Below are 24,694 nucleotides of genomic sequence, written 5' to 3'. Positions count from 1 at the left end.
TTACTAAACTTAACCAACTCCTTTCTTCATTGCCTAAACCCAACCAATGGGACAATTCTACTTCTCACTCAAAGTCACAACTCAACTTCTCACTCAAAAATAGGAAAAAATATGCCAAGTCACAACTCAACTCCACTTCCAGGTATGAGACCAAAAATTGCATGTTCCCCGGGTCCTTTTGGGGAAAAGCGGGAAACATAGGACCTTTTTTTAGAAAAAGGGTCCTATGTTCCCCTGTCCCATACAAAGTGGGGAACATAGACCAGAGCGGCTTTTTTATGCAAATGAGAATGACTGATGCATCCTGGGTAATTTAGGGGCAGCACCCGGCATTTTTACATTGCACTCGGTGGCTTTTTGTGTTTTGATGGAGCGTAGACTAACTAACAATCAATTTGAATGTTTTATTTTGTGTTTCTTTTGTAGCACTATGTCTCATCATTATTTTGACACCCTCTTTGAAACCCACCGTTCACGCTATCTTGAAAAATGACAATGAATGAATCTAGCGGTATGCTCCTTTAGCCTCCCACAGTGATCAATGACTCCACACAGTGGCCAGAAATGTCTGAATGAATCTACGGTATGCTCCTTTAGCCTCCCACAGTGATCAATGACTCCACACAGTGGCCAGAAATGTCTGAATGAATCTACGGTATGCTCCTTTAGCCTCCCACAGTGATCAATGACTCCACACAGTGGCCAGAAATGTCTGAATGAATCTACGGTATGCTCCTTTAGCCTCCCACAGTGATCAATGACTCCACACAGTGGCCAGAAATGTCTGACCCAGACATCTACACGTATTTGGTGGAATCACCGGGAGGTTTTGGCTCAGTGTTGTCTGGAAACAGCCTGTTAATACACAACTTTTTGTTACTTAGTTTGTCAAGCCAGTTAGGCTGAACTTTACAATGGAGGGATGCCGGGCGCTGCCCCTAAATTACCCAGGATGCATCAGTCACTCTCATTTGCATAAAAAAGCCGCTCTGGTCTATAGGACCCGGGGAACATAGGGATGATCCCGATTTTCAGCATTCACACGTATTTCCTTCAGGAAATACAATTTATGAAACTGGATTCGGTAAACTCCTAACGAATCCCAACCCTGGCATTGATCGTGTTGGCCCCGCCCCCTCAGGTAAGACCTACACCATGATTGGTCGGGACTGCTCCACCCAGAGTCTGGGCGTGGCCCCCACCGCCATCTCCTGGCTCTTCAAGGTGGCGGAGGAGCGGCGTGAGAAGGCCGGCGCCCGTCTGTCCGTCAGGGTGTCGGCCGTGGAGATCTCCGGCCGGGAGGAGACGCTCACCGACCTGCTGGCTCAGCTCTCCTCCTCCTCCTCCTCCTCCTCCTCCACCTCCCCGGGGGGCCACCAGGCCGTGTCCCTGAGAGAAGACCCCATCTGTGGCTCCCAGGTAGGCTGCTGCTTAAGCAATATATCACTCCAGTCCGTGGTCTATGCTCATTATAGCACAGCTAAGGGGCGTTGTTCCCCCTCAGAGTGGTATAATGAGCATATACCACGGACTGGAGTGATATATTGCTTTTATAAAACGGTTACCAATAATGACAATATGAAAGAGGGATACGCAATCAATTTCATGTAGTTTTATTCAACCAGAAATACATATTATCCAATAAAATAGCCTCATTGTGGAAAAAAGTAGTCCCAGCTGTCCAGACGTTAGCTCCAAGTTAGCTATGCATGTCGTCTTTTCACCTTTTCAAAGTTCACCTTAAACATATGAATTCAACTACTTTAGTCCATTTTTTAACATCGTAAAAACATCAACTGTCTTTTGCTACGGACTGCAACAGTCCGTTGTCATGGAGACATGACGGCAACTTCCATTCATACCAGTCATACGTTGCCTGACGCGGAGTGATAGCCTACGCTGTGATAAGGCTTTAGAATAGTAGCCGTGGTATATGCTCAATATACCACGGCTAACAACCAATCAGATCGCCGGGTTTCACCTTTACGTTTTATAATCCTCCTTAGAGCTCTGTAAAAGAGAGTAACGACACCTCCATTGACTCCCATGGTAAGGGTTTAAGGGTTTAAGGGTTTAAGGGTTTAAGGGTTTAAGGGCTTAAGGGTTTTGCGCCCCTAGTGGCAGGATATGGGTATTGCAAAAGCCAGAAAACCCATTCACTCCAATGTATGTGTGTTGCCCACTTGCTGGTAAATTGATGAAAACGGCCGTGTTTTTGTTTTTAGGTGTCTTGGTCATATCAGATTATACTTATAATTTGTTTATTACAAAATGTAGATTGAAACATTAAAGCAGAAGTCAGCGATCCGGTGGTTTTGTCTAACTTCCTGTCAGCAGATGGAGTTAGCAGCCCCCGCCCTCGTCATGGATCTATTGGTCCTCGTCCCTACGTCACCACATTCAGGCGCATCCCTTGGCTGCACACACAGAGAGGACTGCCCCTTTATGCCGTTCTCTCCCCTCATTGGATAAAGGTTGTAGGATACAAGGAAAGTTTTCTCCTGGGCTCAGAGCAGAGCAGAGTGACTGACAGACCCGTGTTTCAGACCAAACACTCTATAGAAGTGATTGCTGTTGGAAGATACAACTAAAAAAATCCAGCCTATTTTTTAGGCCTTTTCTCGAAAATTGCATATCCATAATAAAATGAGTATATCTCTGCAACCACAAGGTCTATTTGAATACTTTTGGTGTCATAGTAAAGGGAAAAAAATGAGGAATTGCTGAAATGTGTAAATTTCAGTATATCTGTTACTGGTGAAGAGTAAATGAAGATGACACACAGAAAAAAATTAATAAAATTAATATTCGCCTAAAAAAAAAATCATATTTTTGATGAGTGCCCTTTAGAATAATGCTGATGAACCTCAAACTCTCTATAAAATCATTGTACAACATGTGAACATTGTCTCTGCAGTGGTTGATTCTGATTAATTGAAGCAGGACAAAATGATTGAGATTTTACTACAAAATATCCAGGCGAACTTTCCAAAATGTCCATTTTTGGCACAGCTTGGAACCACCTGCTACTATAAACTATTGTTTAATCTTTATTTTCACACAATTTGGATAAACTAACTGAAAATAAATCTACTGGAACCGATTGGAAATAACTAAAATAGTGGATTCAGTCTGATTCAGTCTCTCTGCGTACTGCTGCACTCTCAGAGCAGCTTCTGGGTGGGTTTGGCTTTCAGCCTCTATCTCTGCAGCGCAGTGGTCGATTCGAGTGAGTGGCGGCTCATTTTAACCAATAGAGAGAGAGGAATGACGCTAGACCCAGGTCGATGTGATTGGCCGCACTGGCAGCCATGTGACAGCCATGAACCAGTCAGATCAGCAGATCCACGTGCAGGCCAACGTGGGGTTGTATGCGCGCGCACCAGGCTTCCGTGTAGGGTCCTAGCGCCGTCGGGTTTCGGCCAGGCTGGTTCAGATGTACACACTAGGCAGAGTTCAACTGGAAATATTGTGGATTTACCCATAACACAACCTTTTCACGGCAAAACAGCAAAGGTAAGAGCAAATGTACGACCATGTTTTGGCCACGCAGTGTCTGTTTTTGCTCGACTTTGCTGGTTGTTGTCTTTTCCCTCTGCCATGCTGCTGCTAGCTGCTGTGTTAGCTGCTGCTAGCTGCTGCTGCTAGCTGCTGTTGCTGGGGGACGCCCCGATGTTCACGTTCAGATGAGAGGTCGCTGATGTGTTTTGCTTTATGTACAGTTGTATACGAGCCAGAAATGTGGCGACTGGGTCCACACAGAGGTGCTTTATGAAGTTTGATGTCTAGTTGTTTGTTTGAGTAGTGTTTGGGCTGTGTTTGGGTCATATAAACATGGTTTTTTACACGTTGTAGCCCAGCTTCTGCTGTTTAATTTGACGTATAATATGACCATATTCTTTCATAATCAGTGCAGTGGGGGCTTTGTTATTGTTATGCATGTCTTCAAGTCCCCCATATGGGGGACTCTGGATTACAGTTAGATTAACACAAACATTCACCTGACTTCTGTTTTAACTCATTGAGTGCCAACCACGTAATTTCTCGTTTTTCGTTCCCATGCGTTGAGTGCCAAAAACGAAATTTTTCGTTTTTTGCTTTTTTTTTAAATTATGAAAATAGACACTTTAATACACATTATATGTAAATTTGGGGACTCTACGACGAGGAGAACTGAAATAGATGACGATCAAAGTCACATGACAGCTCATGATCTGGAAGTTTTTATCATAACTCAGCTTCTGCAAACGGAGTTCTGCATGTGGATGCAGCAGCTGCTCCGCTGCTGCTCCGCTCTCACCTGCGAGGCTGCAGCAGCTGGGAGCTGAACCAGGAAGCTCTCAGCCCACTGTCCCGCCCGGTCTTCATCTGGAGCAACACCGTGTCCTCCCCAAAGTCCTCCCGCGGTAAAATCTGATGGTCTCTGGACCAAAGCAGACCGGCACCACCGACCCGTACCACAGACGGACCGCGACCACCGGCGGGACCGGTGTTCGCGAGCCGCTGTGGCCGGCAGAGCCTCACGTTCCGCGGCGAGAGGCTGTGACACGGCACGGTGCGTCTGTGTTATTGCTGTTTAGTGGCGCCCCCCCCGCCCCCGATGGTGGTTTTGTGAATAGAACAACAATTGTTGTGTATATTTATCTTATACGAGCCCTTTGATCCAGAAATGCGAGTGTCTGAAGAGCGACAGACACAAACAGCGCACCTTTCATAAAAGACGCTCTATCTCCTTTTCTAGAAAAAAAGGAGGGATTTTGGTGAAACCCAGCCATGTTTAGCTTGACTTTTCTCAGGAACGGAGGCACGTAGAAACAAACGGTTTGTGGCCATTTGAAGGATAAAGTTAAACCTTTCAAATGAGCTACAGTATGTGTTGGTGGCAATAATATAGAATACACTATGGCTCTAAAATAAAAAGTCAAATATGGTCTAATTTGCCGGTACACTTGACTAAAACTTTGGAAAGGAGCGCGGCACTCAATGAGTTAATGTAGACAACTGTTTTTTTTTTTTACTGGCCTATGTGTTAATGTTTATCTGTAAAGGATCCTCAATGATGCTATTAACGTGGGTGATCTATAAATGTCCTTCAATTATTGAAAACACCACACTGCTCATTCACCAACAATGCAGAGATGTCAGTTCTTTTGCAAAACCCATATTCCTCCACCAGGAGGCGCTGCCATAGGACCAATGCTGTTGTTACTCTCTTTTACAGTGCTCTACTCCTCCTCTTCCTCCTCCTCCTCCTGAGACTTCATATCTGTCCAATTAGTCCTGAGCTTCTCCCTTATTCTCATTCTGTCTCATCTCCCTGGGCTCCTCCTGTCTGACACCTCTCACCTCCTCACACTTTCATTTTCTCCTCCTTCCTCATGCAGACCTCCTCGTTTTATCTCCTCCCTCCTCAGTCTCAGACATCCCTTAAGGTCTTTGCACACTGAGTCCGTTTTTTTCGTCCGAATTTGCCGCACGTCAAAAAATAAATTGGACCTCATGTTGTGTGGATCATGTTTACACACCGAGTCCCAAACTTTCGTCCGTCATAAAAGTTTTCGGAACAGGTTCGATTTAATGCGTTTTTCACATCTGTGAAAAGTCGTTTTGACCAATCACATCGGCGTTTCGAGGCGTTTCACAGCTGAGTGGGTGTGACTGTGTGTCTGTGTGTCTGTGTGTGTGTGTGTGTGTGTGTGTGTCTGTGTGTGTGCGTCAGCCGCTGTTCAGGATCATGGAAATTGTCCGTCTTGTGTTTAATGTGTGAGTTAATAATCAATATCTATCCAACTGGACCACTGACATCCTAAAATAAACTGTTGAAGTGATGATGATAGTTCTGCTGCTCATTAACAAGCAGCAGATCCTCTACTGGCTCCTCTCAGGATGGACACAATATTTACATTTTTCTCTTTCATTTCTCAACAAGTGAGAGAACCACAAAGTGCATCATCACTACGTGACGATGTTTGTCTCCCTCTCCGAAATTTGGAACACGAAATAAAAACGCATGTGAATAAAACGCAACGGACTCAGTGTGCAAGGAGCCTGCGCGTTACGTTTTTTGTCGGATGACGGATACGAAAAACGCATGCGAAAAAAACGGACTCAGTGTGCAAAGACCTTTAGTCTCAGACCTCCTTCTATCTCTGTCTCCCTCTCAGCTGCAGAACCAGACGGAGTTGCGTGCGAGCAGCGCGGAGCGAGCGGCCTTCTTCCTGGACGCTGCGTTGGCGGCGAGGAGGAGCAGCCGGTCGCCGAGCGACCAGGAGGCTCGCAGGAACTCGCACTTCCTGTTCACGCTGCATCTCTACCAGGAGAGGGTGGACAAGAGCAGCAAGGCAGCAAGTCAGTGTGTGTGTGTGTGTCCATGGAAACAGTTTCTCTGCTGTAAATGAGCTTCAGCTGCTGTGAATCTGTGACAGTAACATGACGTCATCCCTTCGTCCACTGAGCTCAGCTGATTATTGATCATTGGTCAGACGCTGAGTCAGTGTGCAGCAGTGAAACATGACGCTGCAGTTTTCCCTCCAAACTTGTAATTAGCTTCCAAAAACCCAAATCACCAACTCATTCACTTTAAAGTGTGTCACAGGCTCTATTAAACACCTGTCACTAGGTTTCGCATGAAACTGATACCAAGTCCAAGCTGTACCATGTGCCAACTTAACGCAATATGATGTTATAAACACATGATGTGGGAATGTCCCTCTGTTCGGGCCTTTTGGGGCCGGGTGTCCAAAGTCTTGTCTGAATTACTAGGTACTGCTATAACATGCAATCCAATTTTACTTCTCCTTAATGATGATTCTCAAATACATATAAGTGAGAAACAGTGTAAACTACTGCTGAGCGGCCTCACAGCTGCCAAAAAACTCCGAGTGCAAAGATGGCTACCACCTCATGATCTTAGTACTAGGAAATGGTTGATTTATTTTAACGATATAGTGTTACTACTTGAGTTGTCTACTGCACGGATTAATAATACTGAAGCCTCCACTTTGGAGATGTGGTCAGGTGCAGCTGTGCAGATAAAGGATAAACTTCTCAGATTGTGAACAGAGGAACACCACTCACTACAATGTACTGTTGACACTTGATAATGTTTGACTGGTCCAGGGGGGAACCTGGGAGGGGAGGGAGGGATGCTGCCAGCGGGGTGGGAGGTGGGAGGGGGGTATTATGTTTTTAAAAAATTGTACGGATGTTGCTGTATTCGCTGTGCTTCAATAAAAAGTTCTTCACAAACTTGTAATTAGCTCCGACAAAACCGCTAACGAGCTGCGAGGCGCCGCTAACGAAGCCCCTCCCACCTCCACCAGCCTGAGTGTCTGCAGAGAGTTCAGCGCTGAGCTCAGCAGGTGCAGATGCTTCTGATGCAGCTGTTGGATTAATGAACCAATCAGAGACGAGTCACAGCACAGATGTTCACAGATGTGGATCAGACCAGTGGTGTAGTCTAATGTGTTGTAGTGGGTAAACTGCTTTCTAGGTGGTAAACTGTTCATACTTGTATCACATAGACGCTGCTTCTCTAACAGTTTTATATCAAGGACCCAAAATTGACACAAATTAGACCACGGACCCCAATTGGACAACACACCAGAAATACACAAACTATCAATGTACGTTTAAATTAGACGTAGCTACATTTTTGAAAGATTATAGAGACATTTCTGTAAAAAAAGTGGTACAATTTCTCCAAAAAAGTTGAAACATTTCTAGAAAAAAGTGGTAAAATTTCTAAAAAAAAAAAAAAAACAATTCTAAAAAAATTTGGTAAAATTTCTCAAAAAATTATAGAAAAATGGGGCAAAGTTTCTCTCTCTCAAAAAAAGGGGCAAACAATAATACAAAAAGGGGTCAAATTTCTTGAAAAAAATAATAAAAAGGAAAAATTGAGAAGAAACTGGTAAAATTTCTCCCAAAAATTCTAGGGAAAGTGGTAAAAATTTCTGAAAAGAAAAAAGTTTAAAAATTCTAAGAAAAAGTTGGGGACCCCCTTGAACTTAACTTTACAGTAGTTAGTTTTGTTGTACTGGGTATACTGAAATATTTATGCATTTTCAGTGGGTATACTGAGTATACCTGAGTATCACAGAGACTACACCACTGGCTCAGACTGAAAACAGCCAATCAGACGCCAGGAGAACTCGTTGGGCCAATCAGAAGACACCCATGACTCTGAATGTGAATGTTAGGGCAGACTGTTGGATACTCTTATTGATTGAACTGTGTGTGTGTGTGTGTGTGTGTGTGTGTGTGGTCAGTGAGTGGGCGGAGCCGCCTCCACCTCCTGGACCTCGGCAGCTGTGACACCGACATCAGCCGGACCCGAGACGGCGGCGGCGGCGGCCAGTGTCTGTCTCTGTCGGCGCTGGGAAACGTCATCCTGGCGCTCGCCAACGGGGCCAAACACGTCCCCTACAGGTGGGACCCTAACCCTCTGACCCTCTAACCCTCTGACCCTCTGACCCTCTGACCCTAACCCTCTGACCCTCTGACCCTCTGACCCTAACCCTCTGACCCTCTGACCCTCTGACCCTAACCCTCTAACCCTCTGACCCTCTGACCCTAACCCCCTAACCCCCTAACCCTCTGACCCTCTAACCCTCTGACCCTAACCCTCTGACCCTCTAACCCTCTAACCCTCTGACCCTAACCCTCTAACCCTCTGACCCTCTGACCCTCTAACCCTCTAACCCTCTGACCCTAACCCTCTGACCCTAACCCTCTGACCCTAACCCTCTAACCCTCTAACCCTAACCCTCTAACCCTAACCCTCTAACCCTCTGACCTTAACCCTCTAACCCTCTGACCCTCTAACCCTCTGACCTTAACCCTCTAACCCTCTAACCCTCTGACCCTAACCCTCTGACCCTCTAACCCTCTAACCCTCTGACCCTAACCCTCTAACCCTAACCCTCTGACCCTAACCCTCTAACCCTCTAACCCTAACCCTCTAACCCTAACCCTCTAACCCTCTGACCTTAACCCTCTAACCCTCTGACCCTCTAACCCTCTGACCCTAACCCTCTAACCCTCTAACCCTAACCCTCTAACCCTAACCCTCTAACCCTCTGACCTTAACCCTCTAACCCTCTGACCCTCTAACCCTCTGACCTTAACCCTCTAACCCTCTAACCCTCTAACCCTAACCCTCTGACCCTAACCCTCTGACCCTCTGACCCTAACCCTCTAACCCTCTGACCCTAACCCTCTAACCCTAACCCTCTGACCCTAACCCTCTGACCCTCTAACCCTCTAACCCTCTAACCCTCTGACCCTAACCCTCTAACCCTAACCCTCTGACCCTAACCCTCTAACCCTCTGACCCTAACCCTCTAACCCTCTGACCCTCTGACCCTCTGACCCTAACCCTCTGACCCTAACCCTCTAACCCTAACCCTCTGACCCTAACCCTCTGACCCTCTGACCCTCTGACCCTCTAACCCTCTGACCCTCTGACGGACCGGCAGAGTTGTTTTTTTCCCAACATTATCTTTATTGAGTTTTCACAATGTTTCCAAAATACATAAATATCGTTAGCCTAGTAGCATAATTGCCTAAGTCATATTTGAACATTTTCGGAAAAAAAGAAAAAACACAATTTCTAGCAGGCAAAGTCAAAAAGATGACTTAGGCAGATAGTCATTTTGGACTCTAAAAAGTGTTCTGATTGGTTGAGGACATAGCCAATAAAGCAAGGTGATGCAGCAGTGGTAGGAGAGGAAAGTTAGGCAGATATCTCAATTTGGCCAAAAATTGACTTAGGCAATTATGCTATGAGGCTAAGAGTGCTCTCACATCAAGGAAGACGTCAGGGATAACTAAATTATTGTCCAGCATTTAAATTGTCCTTCCTTGCAAGTCAGGTATTTTTGAGATAACATAGAGCAACACTTAGGTGAAAGTATAAGTATAAAAAAACAAAACATAAAAAACAACAACCCGAACAATAAAGGTTTCTCTGCCTTATCAAGAGTTAGCCCATGCAGGTTATTTCACTATTGTGCGTGGATCAAAAATACAAATTTAGATGTACAGTTCACACACAGAATAAAGAAATCAATTATCAAAAGAAAAGAAATTATTTTGGATCACTGCAAAGGACGACCGACAGCTACGCCTCGTCAGCTTCATTCCCCACATTACTTAAATCCACACTCAACATATAGCTATTCCATAAAATGACACCAAGTGTTTTGAAATAGTGGTAGTTTTGGACCTGCAGAGCTGATGTGTTTTTTTAAAGGACGATTCCGGGCAAATTCAACCTGGGGTTTTAGTTTCCAAATATTTTAGGCCTAAAAGACTGAAGCAGAAGATTTTCTGTCATCTGTTCTGCAGTAGTTCTGTCTGTCCTTGCATCACCACGGCAGCGTAGAATGGGAGCAGATTGATATTAGGCTGTTTACATCCCACAAAACCACATTTTTTTTCCACAGACAGCATCAGATGTCAAGTCAAGTTGGCAGCTCATTATGTTTACAGGTAGAATAAACAACATCCAGATTTACTCTGACCGCTACGAAGACGTTGTGGCTCTGAGTTGATTTTCCTTTGTTGATAAAACAAACGAGCGCTTCAGACCTGAAAACACACCGAGCCGTCAACTTGACTTAGTATTCCAGCTCCGTTTACAAACAAGTCGGCTTTCTTGAAGTGAACAAACCCCTCGTGTATGTTTGAAGACATCTGACGCCTGTGGAAAGAAATTGCAGTTTTGTGGGATGTAAAGAGCCTAAACAGCCTAAGATCCGTCTGCTCCCATTCTACGCTGCTGTGGCGACGCAGGGACAGACAGAACGAAAGAAAGAAAGAAAGAAAGAAAGAAAGAAAGAAAGAAAGAAAGAAAGAAAGAAAGAAAGAAAGAAAGAAAGAAAGAAAGAAAGAAAGAAAGAAAGAATTAAAGAAAGAAAGAAAGAAAGAAAGAAGAAGATCTTCAGATTCCTTCTTTTAGACCTAAAATGTTTGGAAACTAGAGCCCCAGGTTGAATTTGTCCGTAATTGTCCTTTAATGAGTTCTCCTGAATGATTACCCTGAATGATGACGTTCAGTCCTCTGGGTGTTTGTTGTTTAAGCTGAACACAGACTTCAGTTTGCATTCGTTGTTTACAGCGACAGCGTAGCCTCATATGGCGCTTTTCCATCCTTATAGCTGAGCTCTTTTTACTTACTTTATAAACTTTATCTATTTTGTTTTATTTTACTTTTATTTGCTCTTGCTTTTAACTCTGTTTTTAGTGCTTGTTTTTATTCTGTTTCATGCTTCTCTTTTTTTAATGTTTTGTCTTTATGTAAAGCACATTGAGTTGCCTTGGTATGAAATGCGCTATATAAATAAAGATGCCTTGCCTTTTCCACTAGCACGGCACGCTTTTTTTGCTTTTCCACTAGCCCTAGTACCTGGTACCAGGAACTATTTTAGTTCTTCCTCGGCCCTGGTTCCAAGCAGCCGAAGCGATACTATAATGTGACGTCAGCCGACTGCCTTCCACTGATTGGGCAGAGCGTCGTCACTGGAAGAGTCGCGAGCGCTACGTCCGACATGAGAATCAAACCTGGAAATTTCAAAAACAGAGCGGCAACAGCGCACGCTTTTCACCCGAGTTAAATGTTGCTGTGTGTAAAACCACTGAGGTCTGTTAACGAGCTGCAGACCAGGGAGTTTGGAGCTGACGAGACGAGAGAAACAAGAGAGACGGACAAGAACTCAGCTGTAGTGGAAAAGCACCTTTACCGAGCCGAGCTGTGCCGTGAAAGTGTAGTGGAAAAGCGCTACTTAAATACTGACCCCTGAACTCACCACGGCTCATCATACCTTAGTGATGCCTTCAGGGAACATCCTCATCCAATCTAACACAAACATTCACTCAGACTCGGGGATGAACCGACTAAGATTTGGTGCTCAGCGGTCAAAGGTCTCACTAATTATGACACAGGTAAAGTTACATGATGTTGGTTCATACCCTTAGGGTCAAAGGTCAGCTTCACAGTGACATCATGAAGAGTGATCTCAAACAGTGAACAGCTGTGATGAAGAGAAGCACCGGCTGATCCCTGATCAGTGCAGCAGATAAAAGGTGGAGACTCGCATCATCGTCGTGTGTTCGACTGCGACCAGATCTCAGTTTAGTTGTTGTGATTAAAGAGACTAGAAGAAGCTTTGAGAGCAGATGTTACACTGAGTGAATCGTTCGAGCCGCGGCCTCGCTACAGATCCGCTACAGATCTCCCGTGGTGAGTTCAAAGTCGGCTTCATTAATGTGAAACGTCGGCGCCCAACCGCTGCCTGGCTGTAAGTTAACGAATAGTTTCTGGGATCCTTGGGGGTTCTTCCCCGACATACTGTATCTCCGCTCTGTCTTTCTTTTACGACTAACGAGGGGTTTCTTGATGTATTATTCAGGGACAGCAAGCTCACCATGCTGCTCAGCGAATCCCTGGGCAACATCAACTGTCGAACCACCATGATCGCCCACGTCTCCGACTCCCCGGCGAACTACATGGAGACGCTGACCACGGTGCAGCTGGCCGCACGCATCCACCGCATGAGGAAGAAGAAGTCCAAGGTACAACACCGAACACTCAGCTGCTCCGGCTCAGCTGATCGCTTATTCTCAAACTAATTTCATAATCTGTGATGATTCAGTCCAAACAACATTACAGTCAGTTTCATGTATTTCTGTAAAAGTCCCGATTCAAACAGAGGTATTATATATATATATAAACTTTATTTCAGACACAGGTCCATATCACAATCAATATGACTATTCAAAACGAATAATGATCAGTGAAGTTAATTCTAGTTAATCTGAAGTTAATTCTAGTTAATGATAAATTCATGATCAATCCCACATGTTGTGAGATGTTTGGAGTGATTCTTTTGAAGTGACTGAGGTTCAGTTTCATCAAAACTGAGCAGAAGAAAAGTGTAAATATTGTATATTTTCTTTGGAGTTGTTGAATGTAGGTCATATTATTTTAGTGTTGAAGCTACTTCTTTAAAGCCCCAGTGTGTAACTTATTTGGCTTTTTATTTTCAACTCAACTTCAACTTTAAACTTTATTGTCCCCAAAGGGAAATTCATGTTTTATTATCAAAAATTAAATCTGTCTTTCATAAATACGTATTTCACTGAAGTGGAATCACAGCCGCATCCAAATGAAAGCTTTCTGGTACCTTAGAATGAGTTGTTACAAGTCGTTACAAATATCATTTACATAGACGCTTGTTTATCCTGTTACATGCAGCGTCTGTTGTCTGTCTGACGTCTGCCCCATTTCACCTGAATGCAACATCAAGAATACGTTCAGATATGCAACCGCACCGCTGGATGGGGGGAATTCCTACGTACTATACCTTTAAAGAGAACATCAAGATTTATTGAATAGAAAAAGATCATTTGTTGTTCATTAAAAATGTAAATTGAAGAGAGTCTGACAGATTAGACTGGTGCGGAGTGGGCGTGGTTAAAACTAAAATCAGGGGCTTGTTCAGGTTTCTCTCTCTTCAAGAAAAGTAATAATTGAAGCAGTATTTATATCTGTCATAGATTATGGTAATGTCATCTATAGACATGCTGCTGCCTCAACCTTGAAGCGCCTAGATTCCGTCTATCATTCAGCGCTTAGATTTATTACTGGTGATAAGTATGATACCCACCACTGTGTTTTGCATGAAAAAGTTGGCTGGCCCTCTCTTGAGGAAAGGCGCAAGAAATTTTTAAAAATTTGTTAGAATGGAACTCAGGCACTTACATGACCCGTTCAACTGAATTGCTGCTACTTAAAGTTCTTCGAGTCTGTACAAGTATTGGTGAAACTGCCTTTTGTTATGACGCACCTAGCTCTTGGAACGCACTGCAGCACATCCTGAAATTAGACACGCTCCCTTCACTCACTGAGTTTAGGAGCTTGGTTATGGATAGCTGTGTCTCTGGTTGTAACTGTTTTAAATGATTGTAGGCTATTTCTTGTTTCTTGTTAAATGTATGTCTCGTATCTTGGCTTGTAACTCGACAGCATTGAAAATGAGGGCAACCTCAATGTCTCTCAAGAATAAATAAAGGTTAAAGCAGAAGTAAGCGATTCGGTTTTGGCTAATGCTGCGTTCCAGGCAGGCTTTTGAAACCGTAAATTACAGCTTCAAGTCACAACTTACAACTTTGTAGCGTTCCAGGCAACCCACTCGTGTTTTTCCGACCTGTTTTACCTGTGAAAGTCACTATAACGGCCACTCGTAACTTCTGACCCGTCTTGTCAGCCGATGGAGTTAGCAGCCCCCGCCCTCGTCATGGATCTATTGGCCCTCGTCCCTATGTCACCACATTCACGCGCATCCCTTGGCTGCACACACAGAGAGGACTGCCCCTTTATGCCGTTCTCTCTCCTCATTGGATAAAACTTGTAGGATACAAGGAAAGTTTTCTCCTCGGCTTACAGCAGAGCAGAGTGACTGACAGACCCGTGTTTCAGACCAAACACTCTATAGAAGTGATTGCTGTCGGAAGATAGAACTATTTAAGACTTATATTAACACTAACATTCCGCTTACTTCTGCTTTAATTAAAAATGTAAATTGAAGAGAATCTGACAGATTAGACTGGAGCGGAGTGGGCGTGGTTAAAACTAAGATCAGGTCCTTGTTCAGGTTTCTCTCCCTTGACGTGACAGATGATCAATATGTGCAGCCTCTCTCACTGTTGATGGATTTCTCTTCAGCTTGTTAACTCTGTGTTACCTCTCTATCCGTCTGCAGTACGCCTCCAGCTCCTCCGGAGGGGACAGTTCCTGTGAGGAAGGCCCCTCCCACCGACCGCCACACCCCCTCCGGCCCTTCCACCCTCGGACCGTGGCCCTCGACCCGGACACGCCGCCGCTGCTGCTCCACAGCGACCCCGACTACTCCTCCAGCAGCGAGCAGTCCTGCGACACCGTCATCTACGTGGGGCCGGGGGGGACGGCCGTCTCGGACCGAGAGCTGAGCGACAACGAGGGGCCGCCGTCCTTCGTCCCCATCATCCCCTCGCTGAACAAAAAGCGAGTCAACAACAACAGAGACGGTCCACAAAAACGGTCCGACGGCGACCACTTAAAGTGCAACACGTTTGCGGAGTTGCAGGAGAGACTGGACTGCATCGACGGCAGCGAGGGCCCGGCCGCCTTCATCGCTCCCGAGGGCAAAGAAGCACAAGCAGCAGCACTTAGGACCGGAGCCACTAAACCCCCCACAGAGGCGACGACATCTTGTTCCTCTCCCAAATCTGACAGGAGGAACAACTCCCAAAGGCTCCTCGAAAGCACAGCCACTGCACCACACGCTGGTAAACCGGATCAGGAAAAGTCCAAACTGTCTGCAGCTGGTGGTGTTCTCATGGACGCCTCCAAACGGACAAGTGCAGATGGGGAGAGACTCTCAGCTCCTCCCTCTCAGCCGCCCTCCCTCTCGGCTTGTTCCCAGCGGGATGCAGAGCCTGTAGTGCGAGAGAAGATCTACCTCAAAGACTGCGGACCCAAGCCGCCATCTTCCTCTAGGACTCCCCCTGTGGGTATGAGTCAACAAGCACGAGTAGAAAGGGCCGTGCATACCACAACCAGCCGAGGCCCCACGGAGCTCAGCACGCTCCGGGCAGCTCTGTTCGGGGACTTCCTGAGGACGACGGTGACGCTGCAGCAGCCGGTGGGGCCGAACGGAGAGGACGAGCTCGTGTTCACGGTCGTAGAGGAGCTTCCTCGCTGTCTCGTCCCGGACAACGGACGACCCCGAGACCTCCTCAGCTTGCAGACCTTCCCCTCCGGCTCGAGGCCCGTCAGCATCATCAGCAGCATCAACGACGAGTACGACGCCTACACATCATCTCAACAACAACAACGTGGAGCCGTGGCGCCGGCGGCTGATGCGATTGCTGCCAACTCAGCTGGAGATGAAGGTGCTCATTCAACAAGCAGGCTTCACCCGAGGGACAGACATACCGCAACGGACGATGCACTGAGCTCGCCGGGTACATTTCATAAACAGCCATTTTTGCAGCACGGTATCAAGAGCTCGCTGAACGACAGTGGAGTCTGTTTCTCAGAGCTGGACAGCGATCCCGCCACTCCAAACAGAATGCCCCAAACCAAAGCCTCTCTCAAAGGCTCGCTCAGGCTGAGAGCCAACACCATGAGCTCCTCGCTGTCGGCCCAGATTCCCCATCAGGACTCTCCTCACTCCAGTCTTCCCAGGAAAACCAAGCCTACTACCTCATCTGCAGGTGTGGGCTGCAGCCGACAGGAAGGAAGACACGATGAGGTTTTGCTTCAGGGAGTCGGTCACTTGGATTCCAGAGAGGTCGAGTTTCTCCCGGTAGGTAAGCCGACGTCAAGAAGCGGCGTGAACGGGAACGGCGCTTCCTCCAAGAGGCCCAATGGGAACAGTAACAGCGTTCCCCGCCCACCGAAGGCCCCGGCGGCGTCGTCTCCGGGTCAGAGGGCGGTGGACGGCTGTGAGAGGACCAGCAGCAGGAGAGGAGATACTCTCATCAAGCTGCCTCGACTCACCCGGGGTGCAACGACTCTAGGAACCATCTCCTCCCCCCAGAGCTCTGAGGCCAGATGGGGTCACGAGACCTCTTCTTCAGTGGCCGGCAACCTGAGGTTTGCTTCCTTGGGGGGGAAAAAGTCTAACGGACAGAAAAGCAGCACGATCTCCAAGTCGGGATCTGGAAACGTCTCTCCAAGTGCCTTAAGAGTGAGCGGCGGCGGTGACGCTGGAAAGTCCTCGTTCTCTAAAACATCGACCTTGGAGGAAGAATTCACCGCCAGGCTTCGAGCGGATTCGTTCAGCCACCGGACGTCCAGTCTAAAAACTGACCACGGTTCGGCCCGTACATCGTTGTCTTCAAGCCTGAAGACACGAGGGGCCAAAGCAGATCCCTCGAAGCATTATGGCAGCCTGTTTTCTCTGGAGAGATGCGACGGTCAAACCTCTGCTGGCTCCAAGTCTGAGACCAGGGAGAGCGGCGCTGGGGGAGGGAACGGCCGGTCCAACAGATCCGTGCCGAGACTCGGAGTTCCTGCCTCTACCTCCACATCTTCTTCTTCCTCCTCCTCCCAAGTTTCGTCCGGTATCTTTGCAGTTACAAGTAAACCAGGACAGGTGCGAGGCAGTGGCAGCGGCAGCTCCCGGGCAGCAGTTCCCGGTGGATCGAAGGTTCGAACATTGACCACCAGCGGTTCCAAGACTCTGAGCTCCTCCTCCTCCTCCCCGAAACCTCCGGATAGTGCAGCTGGACGCAGCCCCGGCCCGCTGCTGACCGGGAAGTCTGCTTCTTCTGCTCGCTCTTCGACGGGAGCGCGGGCGGGAAGAGGCACCATCATGGGCACGAAGCACGCAAGCATCAGCCGCGCGGCCAACAGCAGGGTTAGCGAGCTAGCAGCAGGCGGGAGCCCGAGGAAACAGTTCAGTAGAGGACACGACGGGCCGACGGGAAGCGACGCCACCGACAGCGGCACCAGCAGTATCAGCGGTTCGCCGGTCAACACACCGATACCGTCGCCGTACAGCAAGATCACGGCGCCTCGGAGGCCGCAGCGCTACAGCAGCGGCCACGGCAGCGACAACAGCAGCGTCCTGAGCGGGGAGCTGCCGCCCGCCATGGGCCGCACCGCGCTCTTCTACCACAGCGGCGGGAGCAGCGGCTACGAGAGCATGATCCGAGACAGCGAGACCACCGGCAGCACCTCGTCCACGCACGACTCCATGAGCGAGAGCGGAGCGTCGTCGTCCAGCAAGAGCAGAGTCTCTAAGTCGCCTAAGAAGAGGGGAAACGGTGAGTTCATGTTTAGTTTAATACGTTTATTTGTATCAGGGACAATGTACAAAATAACATTAGTCTCGAAATGAGAAGAGATGCCTTGTACCGGATTTAGTTTACCAGGTACTTTCCATCCGTCGTCCCTGGGCAGTTGAATAAGAACAATAGAAAGATTAGAATTATCAATTTACATAGGGTTCTAAACATCCATACACATGTGCATAATACACCCCCTCACACATCACAAACACTCAAGACATGTAGTTCACTTCACTTCACTTTTATTTCTCACAACCACATATGTGGTATGGAGCACAAACAAACATTAAAGCAGGCAGTGGGGCTGTACATACTTTGTACGTACATCTCTGGTCAAAACAAAACAAAAAAGTATCACTTAAACAGAGGACGGACAACTTTTATTTTATCCGACTGTAATAACAAAATTAGTTTAAACATAGATGGGCGATGAACATAGTATTTAGGGAGGTATTTTTCTCTTAGATATACAATACATGTATTCTTGCGTTCAAACAGAACGTGGAAATCATCGCCAATCTGGCCGTCTTTACAAAGGTCACATAACCTCCGACTTCTATCAAGTCCTTTACAGCATACCTTCCAATAACTTTCGGTATTCTTGTATTGTTTACTCTGAAGTGGCAGATGGCCTGTCAATACTTTTGGTTTGAACACAATAAGTACTTTTCTAGTTTAAACTCTTGTTTAAACTCAGTGTAGATGTCACATCATCGATGTCATACTGCCAAGTTCACTTCTCCATGTCTGCAGGAACTGATCTTTCAGTCTCTGTTCGACAGTTAGCTTCAGCCAGTCAGAATTAATACACTTCTGGACCTTTTTCAGACCTTGACTTGACTATTTGTCAATTGCGTTTGCTAATTCAGCAATGGCGCTCAGCTGCTTTCAGCATTCACACGTATTTCCTTCAGGAAATGCAATTTCTAGTCTATATAGCACTTTTCATAGATAAAATCACATAGTGCTTTACAAAAAATGCAGTAAAATACAGAGATCACAACAAGAAACACACAATGGCACAGATACAGGTAACTTCACCGAGGCCCCAGAACATCAACATCAGTAAAAAGCCTAAAAGTCTAAAAAGAGAAGGTTTTAAGTTCTCTCTTAAAACCTTCAGAGGACTCTATGCTACGTAAATAAATTTAATTTTGATTTAAAAATTGCATTCCCTAGTGTGTTCACATGGATCAAAGATTAAAAGTCCTGAGTGAACATGAAGCAACAGAAAACAGAATATTTTTTTATTATTGAAACAACATAAATGCCAAACTTTATTGTCTAACAAAGTAGGAAATGAGTCTGGAGCCGTTCCCCGGTGCTGCAGCGACGAAACACATGATACAAACATCCAGATATCAAGATATAAATATTTTAAACAATGCATGAATATATGTATATATACTATATATATATATATATATATATACAGTATATATGCATGAATATACATATGTATCTATATATATAACATGCCACATACCACATTATATCACATCACAGAGTCTGTGTGACGGTGAGACTGAGACTCAGAGACTCAGTAAGTCTGTGCTGTGTCCAGTGAGATAACAGCTGATCGCAGCAGGTATCACTGCAGCCGACCTCGGCCTCAACCCATCTACATTATCTGGGACGCCGACGCTGCAGTGTGTTACGCCTCACAGCAGCTGATTGTGATTCATGGCGGTGGTGGCGGCGGCGGCAGCGTGCAGGTCAGGCAGCCTGATGCATATGGAAGCAGCAGGCGTGTGATGTGTCTGTCATCAGTCCTGTGGATCTCAGCTCCTTTCTGCCTCCTGAATTATTCATGAAGCCTCAGGCAGCTCCGGTGTACACATCCAACTCCAATTATCACACACACCCTGCACACACACACACACACACACAGGCACACACACACACCCTGTTCTCTTGCGTATGTCACTGTGTGTGTGTTTAATGAGCAGTAATGACTCCGCTCGCTGCTGCTTTTGGTTTTATTCTATTGATTTATTCGTTTATCTGACAAGGACAATACCTGAACAGCAGCACAACACACACACACACACACACGACATGTACACAAGACATGTACACACGACATGTAGGCTACACATGACAGGTGGAAGCTAATTTACATGTGTAGTCGCAGGTGACAAAACACATCACACGTCACATCAAACAGATACAAACATGAAACAGAGAAATTCATGCAACAACAAACGGAGAAACTGGTCACTAACATGTTCCACATGTTGTTGTACGTGTTGTCGTACGTGTTGTTGTTCTACATGTTGTCATTAGGGCCACGGGGCAATCGCACCGAGCACTGGTCCCTAGTGCTCGGTGCATTGAAGTCAATGGGACGGGCGGAAGAAAAAGAGCAAAAAAGACCAATCATTGGAGTTTAACAAACGTCTACTGCTCAGGCATACTTTCACCTAGAGACTTCATGTGAACTTTAAACAGTAGACACAAGTCTTGTGTATTGGTGTCTTAATCCACGGTTCGATCGGTCATATAGTTTTTGATCAATCCCTGATCAATGACCATGATCATTTTGGGGGAAATTATGAGATTATAATGGGTGTGTATTGCACAGAATGTTAGTGTCAGAGTGGGTGACATCATCACTTAGAGTGGGAGAAGTTGTCTGAAATCTTCTGAAACTTTTCTCTTTCCACGCTGCTCACAGCCACAATTTACACTCTACACACATGATTTTTTCCAAATTTGTAGACAAACTTGTTCTGTCTCTCACAATGTGCTCAAAATATCAGAGAGACTTACAGAATTTGAATTGGCAGCCTCTGAGTGCGGCCACGTCTGTCTCTGCTCCTCATTGACTCCAATACAAAGATTTTCTGAGAAAAGCAGAACGGACCCCTGTTTTAAAATCGCACATTTATGCAAAATATTTATTGTAGAAACACCAAAATCACACCAAATCGTTCAGCAAGTCCTGTGTTGTTTTCTGATAGGAGCTACTGTTTTGTCAGAATAAGCCCAAATGTGAGACCGGTGCAGAGGCAGAAAATCACTCTTTTTCTCCACGTTTCTGTCTGCCTCAGCCTGGGGGGCCCTCTATCGTCATTGGCAACCACCTCAAGTTGCCGTGGTAACCTCTGAGCCTCAGGCCAGAGCTCGTTAAGGTTCATAAACAATCCACCTGGAGCTCGTTAACATGTTTATAAACACAACATGATTCCCATGTTGGAAATTTTCTAGTTGTACATGTTGTTGTTCTGTGTGTGACATCACCTCCTCTCTGGTCAGACGTCTTTAAGCTCCGCCCACTCTTAGCTCGTCATCTTTCCCGTTCCTCAGGTTTCCAGCGGCGGCGGCTGATCCCCGCCCCCCTGCCCGACCCCTCCTCCCTCAGCCGGCGGGGGGGGAGTCAGTGGGTGGAGCTCCCCCCGCTGGGCGGAGCCCCGAGGGAGGCGTTCGAGATCAAGGTGTACGAGATCGACGACGTGGAGCGTCTGAGGAGGAGGGAGGCGGGGTCAGAGGTGAGGCACACACACACACACACACACAGGAAGTGGAGCGATGACCTCATCACTTTCTTTCTGTTTCCTCCTGCAGCCGTTCCATGACGTTGAAAAGGTGAGTTGTTTTTTAACTACATTCCCCATCAGGCCTCAGTAGCCTACATCATCATGTTGGATTGGATTGTACTTTATTGTCCTTATTATTATTGTCCTTTGTTTTGGGCTCTGAGCTGCTGCAATACACAAAACAATACATACGAGACATTCATACACAGTACTTTCCCACATTAAAACACACATTTAAAACAGTGAAGGGTGCTTCCACTCTATACAAATAAATCAATAAAATCAATAACTCTGTAAAACTGATCAAACCAGCAGCTCTTAAGTCGAAGTGCTACATGCACAGTGCTTCAATACGAAGAAAAACTAAACCAGAAGAATAAAACCAACAGTTCATAAAGTGCTACATTCACAGTGTTGGCGTATCCACAAGTTTCCGAACGTCATCTATGGTCAAAACTGGAAGCCGGTTTTGCATTTCCGATGGAATTGTACGTTTACGTTTCCATGGTTTTCAGTCGTTGTCATAGTTGCGGTAAACGCATGGATCTATTAACGGATGTCAATTTGTGTGATATCCATTGTTAAAAGCTGCTGTGATGATCGATGTGTTTTACAGATTTTCATTGAAAATTTTTTTTTGCATTTGCATTTACCGCGACTACCGAAACCATGGAAACCTAAACATAAAATTCCACCGGAAGAGCAAAACCGGCTTACGTTTTTTGACATTCAGAAAAAGGTGGATAGAAATAATAAAACAATAAAACCATACAAAAATGGTAAAACCGGTCAAATTATTAAAACCTACAGTTCTGAAATAAAGTGGTACATATTATACTGTTTAATGCCTTAATGGCGGAAGAGATAAATGATAAATAAATGTAAATGTGATGTTGTGTGTGTTTCTGCACCACCTGTAGCGAGGTGAGGGGGCGGAGCCTCGTCTCAGATCAGTGCAGATTAGCACCAACTCTAATTTTATCTCCGTCTGGCTGCTCCTTAAATCCACCGACCCGGAGTAAGCTGCTCTTTGGAGTCAGTGAACGCCTCAGTGTGTGTGTGACCGGTGTGTGTGTCTGTGTGTGTGTGTGTGTCTGGTGTGTGTGTCCTCAGGGTCTGCTGTACTTCGACGCGCGGCTGAAGATGCTGGAGAAGCGGCAGCAGCGTCTCCGAGAGCTGAGGAGCAAACACGAGCATCTGAAGGCCGAGCTGGAGGAGGCCAAGAGCCGCCTGATGGTGGCGCCGCACCGCTGGAGCCGAGACTGTGAGTCCTTCACAATAAAAGCACCGCTAACAGTTAGCATGTTAGCATCAGAGTATTGATTTATTATTGGTGGATTATCAGCAGTGATGGAAGAACAGCGTTACTAGCGGCACTACTTTTTTCAGTAACAGTAATCGAATTACTGTTTCCTCCGTTATCCACAAGTTTCCGAACGTCATCTATGCATCTCCGGTGGAATTGTACGTTTCCATGGTTTTCGTTGTTGTCTTAGTTAAGCGGTAAACGCATGGATCTATTAACGCTGGCTTTTAACACGGATGTCAGTCTGTGTGATATCTATTGTTAAAAGCTGCTGTGATGATCCATGCGTTTTACAGATTTTCATTGAAAACAAAAAATAAATAAATTTATGCATTTACCGCGACTACCGAAACCATGGAAACGTAAACATAAAATTCCACCGGAAGAGCAAAAACCGGCAAAACCGGCTTACGTTTTTGACGTTCAGAAAAAGGTGGATAAATAAAATGTGCCGTTACTTGACTCAAGAAGTCCCATCAGAATATAATCTAATTGAGAACTGAGAGAAAGTAGACTTGAAAACAGTAGGATGAAGATTATCTGCTGACGAAGTGTTGAAATTATGAATAAATAAATAACCCCCCCCCCCCCTCCTCCCCAGTCGACGTGGACCAGGACCTGGACCCCGACTCCCAGGACTTCCTGCAGCATCTGGCTCAGGTCACGGCCGAGCTCCAGTTCTGCGTCGACCTCTGCAAGTCGCGCATCATGATGGAGACCTGCTTCGACATCGCTGTGACGACGGCCGGCGGAGCGCACGGGGGGGGGCAGCAGGAGGTGGAGGTGTGAGACGTCAACCAAACACCCCCCCCCCCACACACACACACACACACACACACCATACTTGCCAACCCTCCCGATTTTCCCAGGAGAGTCCCCAATTTCAATGCCCCTCCCGAAAATCTCCCGGGGCCACAATTCTCCTGAATTTCTCCCGATTTCCACCGGACAATAATATTGCTACATCATCCTTCACTGGGCGTCGTTTCCGGCCGGACAATAATAACGGTTACACCGGCTCGAAGTCAAGCACAGCAATCAGAACGGAAGAACAAGCAGAAGAAGAGACCATGGCGAGTAGCAGTACAGTTGTAGCAGTAAAGTTGTCTGAAATCTTCTGAAACTTTTCTCTTGCCACACTCCTCCCAGGCACAATTTACACTCTACATACATGATTTTTTTCCAAATTTGTAGACAATCTTGTTCTCTCTCACACAATGTGCTCAAAATATCAGAGAGACTTACAGAATTTGAATTATCAGCCTCTGAGTGCGGCCACGTCTGTCTCTGCTCTTCATTGACTCCAATACAAAGATTTTCTGAGAGAAGCAGAACGTACCCCTGTTTTAAAATCGCACGTTTCTACAAAATATTTACTGTAGAAACACCAGAATCACACCAAATCGTTCAGGAAGTCCTTGTAACGCTCACGGTCTGTTTTTTTTTCTGATAGCAGCTACCGTTTTGTCAGAATAAGCCAAAATGTGAGACCAGTGGACATGCACGGTTCCCTACGTCGCTGTGTCAGGCAGGTGTTTCCCACGGAGCTCTGCCCTGTTTCAGAGGTGAGGGAAGCCCTGAGTGGAAAGACGTCGCCTCCGATGTAGAAGAGAAACACACATTTAGGACCGCTGACTTGTATCATCATCACAACAGACAAATGTAAACACAGAAGGCTGAAAATCACTGGACATGTCTGTTGGGATTATACAAATCAACTGTGTAAAGTAGCTGTCAAGATATATGCTGTAGTTAATTATTGCATATCCTACTGTACCTATTGTTTCTGATGTACAGGTGCATTAGAATATCATGGGAGAGTTTATCAAGGCCTATGTCACTAATTCAATTCAACATCCCATGTCTTTATTTATTCAGTTTATTTTAATAGTAATAATTATGGCTAACATTCAATGAAGTAGTAGATAGTAGGCTATCCCCAAAGCATTTTTAATATAGAAATGTTGGCCTCAGTGGCGGCTGGTGCTAAAATAAATTGGGGGGGCGT

General features: G+C 46.0%; 1 protein-coding gene across 1 annotated transcript in view; it reads left to right on the top strand.

The window, feature by feature from the left end:
- The window catches only part of LOC146961061 (kinesin-like protein KIF26A), a 66,098-nt gene extending 42,573 nt beyond the window's left edge, over positions 1-23,525 (top strand). Inside the window, exons 8-16 of the mRNA XM_085771648.1 lie at positions 1,142-1,419; positions 6,165-6,348; positions 8,271-8,430; positions 12,414-12,576; positions 14,766-17,817; positions 21,151-21,332; positions 21,409-21,429; positions 22,494-22,644; positions 23,288-23,525. Coding sequence (XP_085627774.1) covers positions 1,142-1,419; positions 6,165-6,348; positions 8,271-8,430; positions 12,414-12,576; positions 14,766-17,817; positions 21,151-21,332; positions 21,409-21,429; positions 22,494-22,644; positions 23,288-23,475 — 4,379 coding nt within the window. The 3' untranslated portion in view covers positions 23,476-23,525. The remainder of the gene's footprint in view (positions 1-1,141; positions 1,420-6,164; positions 6,349-8,270; positions 8,431-12,413; positions 12,577-14,765; positions 17,818-21,150; positions 21,333-21,408; positions 21,430-22,493; positions 22,645-23,287) is intronic.
- Positions 23,526-24,694: the final 1,169 nt, after the last annotated feature.

The sequence above is a fragment of the Trachurus japonicus genome, chromosome 24, assembly GCF_045865225.1.
Source record: "Trachurus japonicus isolate A0001 chromosome 24, Traja_1.0".
Lineage (NCBI taxonomy): Eukaryota > Metazoa > Chordata > Actinopteri > Carangiformes > Carangidae > Trachurus > Trachurus japonicus.
The sequence above is the reverse complement of the archived record's forward strand: the minus strand, read 5'-3'. Positions and strand labels throughout refer to the sequence as shown.